The sequence below is a fragment of the Hylaeus volcanicus genome, chromosome 1 (genome assembly GCF_026283585.1).
Source record: "Hylaeus volcanicus isolate JK05 chromosome 1, UHH_iyHylVolc1.0_haploid, whole genome shotgun sequence".
Lineage (NCBI taxonomy): Eukaryota > Metazoa > Arthropoda > Insecta > Hymenoptera > Colletidae > Hylaeus > Hylaeus volcanicus.
The window spans coordinates 8,808,968-8,818,510 of NC_071976.1; the positions used below are offsets into that span (position 1 = coordinate 8,808,968).

The 9,543-nt window shown below is 38.4% G+C and overlaps 1 protein-coding gene across 6 annotated transcripts in view; it reads right to left on the reverse strand.

Moving 5' to 3' along the window:
• LOC128884537 (potassium voltage-gated channel subfamily KQT member 1) overlaps positions 1-8,897 on the reverse strand; it is a 91,578-nt gene extending 82,681 nt beyond the window's left edge. For 4 of the 6 annotated variants that reach the window (XM_054137973.1, XM_054137972.1, XM_054137975.1 and 1 more), the window contains exon 1: positions 7,161-8,897. In XM_054137973.1, the coding sequence (XP_053993948.1) occupies positions 7,161-7,473 (313 nt within the window). In that variant the 5' untranslated portion in view covers positions 7,474-8,897. The remainder of the gene's footprint in view (positions 1-7,160) is intronic. The other 2 variants (XM_054137977.1, XM_054137974.1) reach the window with 1 other exon arrangement.
• Between the last annotated feature and the right edge of the window lie 646 nt (positions 8,898-9,543).

The following is a 9,543-nucleotide window of genomic DNA, read 5'->3' on the forward strand; positions in this document are numbered from 1 at the left end:
TTCCACCCCTTCTCCATGATGTTAAGTTCACAATATTTTTTTGCGTAATTAATTCTGATTTTATAATAATAATCTAAGAACAACATATATTCTCAGCTTTCTTTGTAGATAAACATGATTAATTATAAGAGTACTTTTCTTTTTGCTGTCACACACTAATACCAGAATACAGAGAAAGCGAAAGCTCTTCCGAGGTCATTTTTAAATATTATTTTTATATTTTATTTAATATAATATAATCTCCTCTGCCGTTCACAAAGTGTTAGAAACTATTTCGGGCATCCCTATTAACTGATTCCTTTACCAAATTATTCCACTACTTGTTTGTAGACTGAAGTCTCGTTAAGGGTGCGTTAAGGCAATGCTGGGCGAAATGGTGAATACGAATAATTCAACTTCCGTGCATCAGCTGCAGAAAAGTCCCTTGGAAATAGAGCATCCGACAGCGAGCTTTCTGGAACCATGGCGAAAGCTACAACGGTGTAATTGTACTCACAGAGGCGGATTTACCCCAGTCTTAATTAGGATACAGTACGGTCACGATTGTCCAATTTTAATACGCCCGAAAAATAACTGTTCCCTTTCTCTGTATGTTACGTTAAAGGAGTTTCAAACTTTTTTGGCAAATTTCCCCTCCCACGGCCCTAAAAATGAGAGAATTCATATGAACGAGATTTACAGCTGAAGAATGTTTATTACGTTTAATTCATTTAAAAGTATTCAAAAGTATTAAAACGAAAAAATAATTAATTACTATTTATTTTCTTAAGATGTTTGAGAGGTGGAGAAAGGAAACATCAAAATAGAATTGCTCGTGCGAAAATATCTAATATTATTCCTTAATTCCACAGTTGTTTTTATTGATTAAGATTGATTAAATTGTTCAATTGTTATGTTTTATTACTTCCATCTGCAAAACTGGTTATAAAAGTTATGTGCATATTTCAAGAAAGATGAGGAAAGAAACAGTAAAATAAAAGTGCCATAAAATACCATAAAATTTTACATGGTTCCTTTGCATTCATAAAATGTTGTCTGAAATAAAAGTAGACTGGCTTTTTACCCCTGCATCGTACAAGGACCTGAGAATTTTTCTCTCAATTTTTTGAAAAGACTTAGTTAATTCTATTTCTGAAAGTGGAACTTCTTTGTGTGAGTTCTCTAATGTGGCTTGGGATTCTGTGCCACTACTGAAAATAAAAATAACATTTACATATACCAGAACAATGTGAATAGAAACTTTTACATCCACTCGACTTTCTTATACGAAGAAAAAAATGTGAATATTATGCTTTGAAGTCATATTTGTGCAAAGAAATGCTCTAGAATTTCATGATGCTATTTACGTAGTGATTAAACATAATATTCCAGATGATTTGTTTGTTAATTAAGGTTAATAACTCTCTATTTCTCTTGCGAATATTTTTAGATATTTATAGCGAGTGCAGCATACTTTAATTTGCTTTTCAAACAATTTCGATGACCTCAGAGGAAAAGACAATTAGCATACTTAAAATTCCATTTTATGATATCATTATTAGACTCCCTCTTTACCTACTAAGCATTAAAAATTGCTTTGTGCTCAAGTCCCTTTAGAAATTTGCATCTTTCATGGCCCATTACTTGGATTGGGTTGCAAAATAGCTTTACTTGCTAAACTTCATCCTTTCACCTAGATTCTACAAAATACTTCGTCTTCTCATACCCTGCTTTCCTTAAACGCCATAGAAAATTGGTGCTTGTCTGCGATCTATCTGTCTGCCAAGTTCATCAAAATCGGGGATTGCCAATTAGGAGATATTCATTGTTAGTCTATTAACAGTACCGCAAGCACGTCGATCGATGAGGCGCATTTGCTATATTATACATTGCTGAAATTCTGGGAAGAACATAACAAGGTTGCGGCTACGCAAAATTCGTGACGTGTATCCGAGCCAAATGCAATGTAAGAGCGTACCCACCGAGCGATATTTTAAAAAATTGATGCGGTGATTCGATTATAAAAGATAAACCACGCTCGCGAAGGCCATTAAAAGTTGAACGACGATGTCTTTCGTACTTCGTAGCGTAAAGGAAGAAGAGCCATTTTTAATACCGCGAAAGATTGGAGGGAAATTACACGTCACTCAACAAACAACTTCCAGAAATATTAGTAGTCTAATGTTTGTTTTAAAATTATTCATTATTAAATTTATTTCCACAATTCAGAAGGTACCATTCTTATAAAGTGAAATCATATTTCAAATGTTTTCTGCGAGTTCAAATAATATTGTTCGAAATAAAAGTAGACCGTTTTTTTTTTACCTCTGCGTCGTACGAGAACCTGAGAATTTTCATCTCAGTTCTTTTAAGAGATTTGATTAAGTCTATTTATTTAAGTGGTACTTCTCTGCGCAAGTTTGCTAACATGACTTGGAGAGAAATTTCTTATTACGACTGAAAATAAAAATAAATCTTATGGATGCCAGACAAATGTGAATAGAAACATCAACGTGATTATCTCGTACAAAGAAAGTGACATATGTATTGTGTTTTGCGACTACATTATGCTCTGTATAAGGCTCTGAAATTTTATAGCGGCGTCATGTAATGGATAAAAGTAATATTTCAGCAGGACTTGTTTAAAATAAAATTTAATTGACCTTATATTTTTCTTTGTTAAATAAAAGGTTCAAATTCAATCGAATAAAATAATATTCTTCTGTTGACAAAAGCATGTGCGACGATAATTTTTATCTCGTTAAAAAATTATGTAATATCCTGAAAAGGTAGTAAATCGACGATGTAATAAAAGCGTTCGCGAATTTATCGAGTAGAAATAAAAATATAATAACGCACGTAGCGCCATTAATATCGGTGTTAGCGTGTCCGTAAAATGTTTGGTCTTCTCTGACAAATTGCCGTGTCGAGGATCGAGGATCTACGTGCTCCAATCACGAAGTAACAATCGAGATCCCAGCGTAGACGTCCCTGTTTCCTACCCCGATGGAATCCCCAACGTTTCGTATTTTTTTGCCGACGAAAACGTGATGTTCCCACCACGCTCGAGGAAGGCGGCTAATAGGGTTCTTTGCAACCTGCTCGGAGACTGCAGGGGTCCTCCATTGATCGTTAAAAATTTAAGAAACTGCGACACGACACGACGAACTCACAAACATTCGACGCTTGGACGAACTGCCGTACAAAAACTGACGAACGATGTGAAGTCGAGGTAAACAGCTTTCGCCATTTAGAATTCACTAATCAGCAAGTAATAATTAGGTTTATTCAACGCCTCAGCAACCATCTCCTCTTAGGAAAATGTAGATGAAAATTATAAGTAAATCGTGTAATAATTCATGAAGATTACAAAGAAAAATGTATTTCAGATGACAGAATTTTTAAAAGTTTCTTTAATACTGAGATAATTTTGAAATATTAAATTTATTTATTCGCTATCATTTCAATGGAATGGTCCAAAACTTTGATATAAACTAATATGATTATCACTTCGCAAAAAATGTGCTCTAAAAATGAAAGAATTTTCATCTCGACTTTGAGATATTTGCACACTAGGTACAAAAAGAAAATAAATGATCGAAAACTGCTAAAATTAAATGAACAACAATTACAAAGAGGACGAAGGATCCACAAATAAATATTATCTTCAGGAAAAACATCGCAACACGTTCACTGGAAATAATTGACATTTTAATCATTCTGTTTAATCATGATAAATTGTACGAGTATTTACAAATATACGTCTAATCACAGTTGTAGTATCTGCTTTCGCAAAGTAATAAAGCACGTAGTAAAACGATACATTGCTGTGGAATCCACTATGATTTAACTTGGTTTATAACTTTCGCAATCAAGTATCCAACGTGCTAAAACTTAGACATAATGTCTGAACTCTCAGAATTGTTTATATACAGTGTTTCGCAAGCTGCAGTAATTTATGGTTGTATACTACGGTGATTAAAGAAATATATTTATATTTCAATAAAAATCCATGAAAGAACAAATTGAAAATGTGAAATTAAATTTGTTCGTACGAGACTGTTTATAAGAAAGTCAATTTAAGAAATTCGTTAAGTATGCTTGCACTTTAGCGTGATCTCGCTAATGCGTCTATCCGTTAGTCATTACTTCTATTGAAGGAGAAAGAAGAAACAGCTCCAGGTTAAGGGGAGTGTGCAACTACGAGTAAGAACGTGGACAGCATCGTATAATTTCGCTTTACGAAGACTGACTGTAACATCTAACCCAATACGAAGCACAAAGAAGATTCTTTTTACTGCAGAATACTTATGCTGGGCTTTGTAAATTTTGTGGAACTTCAAACCGAAGACGATAGGAAAAGACTCATTAAGAGACATATTACTTATTGAGCACTCTAAAGAAATCTCAAGTAAGTGATTTTTACTAAAAATGAAATTATTATCCTTCAATTTCCACACATGTGAGATTATCTACTTTAACTAAATCAAATTTGTTAGAATTTAGTAAAATCGATAAGGGAAAAATACGTTTTATACCTCGATCCATTTTTGCGAAGACCAACGCAAGTAGAATTAACCAGTTATAGTCAGACACGCCAGCCAAAGCGTGTATCAATCTCACATACGTTCGACATCATTTTAAATTAACTTTCTGACAACAAAGCCTCGTATGAACAGATTTTATGCTACATACTTGATCAAATTTTTATTAAAAATTACACATTGGTCACTAGTTCTAAATCTTAGGGGACTTTGTATGCAATATAAAGAGAAAATAAAGATTTTAAATTGAATCGAATGAAATTAATATTAATATATCAAAGCAAAATGTAAAAATGTAATATCATACCACAGTTTCAATATTTTAAAGGTAATAATACATAGCAGTTGTGGTATAAACTATTCTACGACGTTTTACAATAGAAACTATAAAAAGATTGTAGACCCACTTAAGTACTAAAATTCCTCTTTTGTCCATACAAAAAGCAGATAATACACAGTAAAACATTTTACGTAGCAGTGAAAACAATTGGTTTGTTACGTCCAGAATCAACTTTGCAGCGAGTAAATACACGTTATAAATAATTTCCAATGAACGTGACGTAAAGTCAAGGAAAATCTGAAAAAAAGACTAAGAATCGAAGCAAGGGGATCTTGTTCGGGTTCGTCGAATCAGTTCCATTAAAAGAAGATTACTCGCCGCAGCTTTTCTTCCAAAGAAGCCCCGTATAATACGAAATAAGGATCTAAGGTCTCTTTTTGCCCACCTCCTTTTTTTTTTTAACGTGCCGTAAAGCTGGAAAGCGAGTAAAAGCCACGAGGACAGTTTCGAGTCTACTTTCGTGCCGCGAAAGTAACTTTCCACGGACGAACTGGAAACCGTTAACGCGAAAACAATGACCACCGAGGCGGCAAATAATTTGTTAATTAAAGGTGGACTGCTCTTTGAAGATCGAACTGATTCCGCGAAGCCGCTGAACAAGTAACTTTCGCGAAAGTCACTTTCGCGAAGGCAAGTTGATAATTCGGAACGTGGAACGAGCAAGAATAGAAAACAACTCGGTAGGCTTTGATAAATGGTTCCGTACGGGCGTAGATAATACGCGTGCTTGATTTAATTACTCGTTCTGCCAACGGCGGTCTCTCGAGCGATTGGAGATTTCAGATTTCAAAGCTTCACGCGAATCAAACGAGGACTAAACCCAACCGTGTTAAAATATTAAATCAGATGTGCAAACAGTTACGGGACTCCCTCGATAGGTTTGAAATTGTTAAGATTGAACTTTTGTAATAAAAATTGACACTTTGTACGTTCCAAAAGGTACGGATGAATAAAAGTTCCAATTTGAATTTGTTTGAAATAAAAGAAAAAACATTTGTGTAACAGGAACAAATATTCTCTTTGTCGATAGCAAAACGATTTTCAAGTTTTTGTAATGAAAGTCTAGTTGAAGCTACATCGTACAGGGTGTTTCGTAATTTGAGTGTCGATAGAAGAACAATCTATCAGTCTCATATTGATAAGGATGGCTGACGTTTGCAATGGAATAGTAACGGTAAATAATGAATGCAATTTGTATTGATCACCTTTCAGGTGGTAACAAGGACTTGTGAAAAATATCAGATAAATATCGTTGGCTTATTATTACATCGTAATACGTCGATAACAAGCTTGTTAACGTTCCTTCGTATTTACTAATTTTCCGATAACATTTTAATTAAGCATAAAAATGTCAGAAAAATATCAGATAAATATCGATTAATTATTATTACATGGTAATGTGTTATAAAAACCAACTTGTTAACATTTGTTTTGGTATTTAATGTAGAAAGTCTCTATAGGCATTATATATGTTTTATGCAAAAGATAGATGGTACCGAGGAGTGCATGTAACACAGCAATTAATCTCCTGCTATTTTGCTTTTGTGTCGAGATAGGAAAGTCACATACAGTTTTTTAAGATGGATGGATCAGCATTTAACCTTGAAATTCCAGAGAGTGTCCATTGTGGCGTTAAGAAGTTCATTCATGTACATATTTATAATGGAAAATTGATTTGGAAACATGAAGCCTGTCATTTAAATTAAACAAATTTCTTCAATAGATATAAAGGGTATGAATATTTATGGGGCTGACTGTAATTCGATTTTAAATCTAATTTGCAGCTTTAATCTTGCTCGACATTTCAATCCATCATTTTTCCCGCGGAGGACCCAGAAACGATGGATTAAAACGTCGAGGAAAATTAAAGATGCAAATTAGACCTAAAATTAACTTGTATAAAGATTTCTCTGGAAAATCTAAAAAATAAGTACTAATATTAATCATCGAACCAACTGGAAACTAGACCTAAAAGTGTTTATACAAAGACTTCTCTGGAAAGTCTAAAAAGTAAGTACTAATTTTAATCATCGAACCAATTGAAAACCAGACCTAAAAATACTTATACAAAGACATCCCTGGAAAGTTAAAAAAAAAAAAGTACTCTTTCTAATTATCAAACCAATTGGAACCCTTCCAAACGAGTAAAATCCTCGACGAGTAAAATCTCGCAGTACGGAACCACCGATGAAACGAAACAAATACGAATCCCCCTCCCCCGTCGAAAGTATCCGAAAGACCAGCTCGAAATCCTCGCGATCCGTTCGTGTCGGGGCGCAGTTAATATCCGAGTGTACCTGAATGCGTGCACTTCTTATGATTCTGATGACCTTGGCAGTTAACATGATGCTCGTGACAGTGATGGCTGTGATGGTACTGCTGACGTTGCTGTTGGTGCTGGTGCTGACTGATCGGCGATTTGAGGACGCTCAGCACGAGGTCCTCGTGGGAATGTACGATCCTCGTGAGCTGCCGGCTCTGCCGGAATAGGGTCTCCTGTTCCCCGCGGTTCATCCTGCATCCAAGTCGTCGACGTTGCAAATAAAATCCTGGATACCATTCGTGTCTCCCTCGGCCCGGACCGCTACCTAGCATAACAGCGTGCAGCATCCCGAAGCCGTCTTGCCGACCGTGCACGACCACCGACCGTTCACCTGTCGAACGGCAAGACGAGCCTCTCTTCTGTCCATGGTCGTCTCGAATCTGCAACCCACTACACAATGCACTTCGTCGTGTTTAAAATTTTCGACGCGAACCTAGAACTCGCGGACCGCTTCATTCGTCGATTTGGGACACAATGACGAGCCTGGCCCCCTCGTTGAAATCACTTTGTGACAGAGGAGAGACGCTGAGCTCGGCTTTGCCGATCTAAGATCGTTTCATCCCTCCCATCAACCGCGGACGATTACATTCTCGTTCGAACTAAATCCAGACTTCCACATTCAAATTCGCTCGATAACGATCCTCTGTTGTTCCTTCAGGACGTTCCTCGAGAGTCCCCTCGGAACTCAATCTTATCCGAGTTCGTTCGACGAAACAACCCTCCTCCGCTCTCTCGTTTCTTCCCTCGAACAGCTTTACTCGACGTCTCCCCGTCTCCAGAGGGTGTTTTTCCACAGAAACCGCGGTATCGTCCTCTCGTTCGCGGTTTGATTCAATCCCACGGCAGCGATTAGTTCCCGTAACCGAGTTTTCCGCGTCCGCAGACAATTCGCCCTCGCAGCGTTAAACGATCACCTAGTTGGCGGCCTGGGTATAGCGACCACGTTCGGAAATTTGATGGAGAACCGATGTAAAAAAAAACAGGGGAGGGTAGATGAACCACGACGAATACAGCTCGCTCGGTGATTATGCTTTCACAGATTTCTGCTTAACGAGGTTTCGGTGCCTAGATCGGTTTAAAAACCTTTGGATGGTTCCTTCGAGGTTGCTTCGCGAGGCTCCTTGGCATTTTGAGACCCTTTCGAACGGATTACGCCTCCTTGTTTTCGATAGAAGTTTCTCGAATTACGATAGAATTCCAACGATGATTCTTCAGGACAAGAAACACGTCTCGTTTGCTTCTTGATTCTCCATAAAAGTTTGAATTACGAGATGTTACGATAGAATTTCACCGAAGATCGTTAAACGAGTTGGAAAGAAATTCAGCGCACGTCTCGTCGATTCGCGAGGCTCCTGTCATAGTTATCACTGCCTCGAGACTCACCTGGAGATCTTTTTAAACGGATTACACCTCTCGGTTCTCCACATCAGCGCAAGCGACGAGATCGACATTCTCGGAAGGTCCTGAATTCTTTCGTCGCGACGCGACATTGGGTCCTCGTGCGTTCGATCTCGATGCCACCAACTCTTTTCCTCGCGTTACGCAATTAAACGATACTTTCCGGTGTGCCGTGTAAGACAGCCTCGAAATATTAACGACGAACGAAGATCACAGAGAATCACAAACGTTTCGAAAGGACGCGCGACGGTTTACCAGAGGGGGTCCGATCCTCGAACAGTCTATCGAGCCGCGAGAAAAGTTGGCTCTCGAGACAGCACCTCCCAGCGTCCGCTGGAACTTTGCTCGCGAGCACCGAAGCACAACTTTTTTCATTCGCCGATAGAGCGTCCCAGTTTCACGTTCGACGCGAGCGCGGACGGAAAAGGCCCAGAAACTCCGTGTTCTTTTCCGACGAGGCTCGCGGTCGCCGCGATGGGAACGTGACTCGTCGGTAGCCGAAACCGACCTCTTACGATCGGATGTCCTCTGACCTTTCGCGGCTCGTGTGTCTCATAAATATTTTAAACGCGATCCGCCATTCCGTTTCGACAATGTTCCACATAATCCCGCCTGGCCTATATCGCTCCAAACGTCTCGACGTCGTTGCACTGTTTCGCCAGGACCTGACAGTCGAGATCGAACTAGAAGATCGAACTAGAAGCTGAAACTAGAAGGTCGAACTAGATTCCACGAGAAGGTCCGACATGCAGCTTCCAGTCGGACTGCTCCTGACAGAAAACGCTCTTACGTTTCGTCGAGTCTGGTGACACCTGATCGAGGCATCGTCGTCTCGTGAACTGGATTCGACGAGATGAACTACACTCCCTTATCTCAATTATCCTCGTCGAGCTCGTCGTGTTTAACGACGGGATTACAGTTCGTTCGCGGATAAAGCCTCGTTTTATGGACTAGCTCCT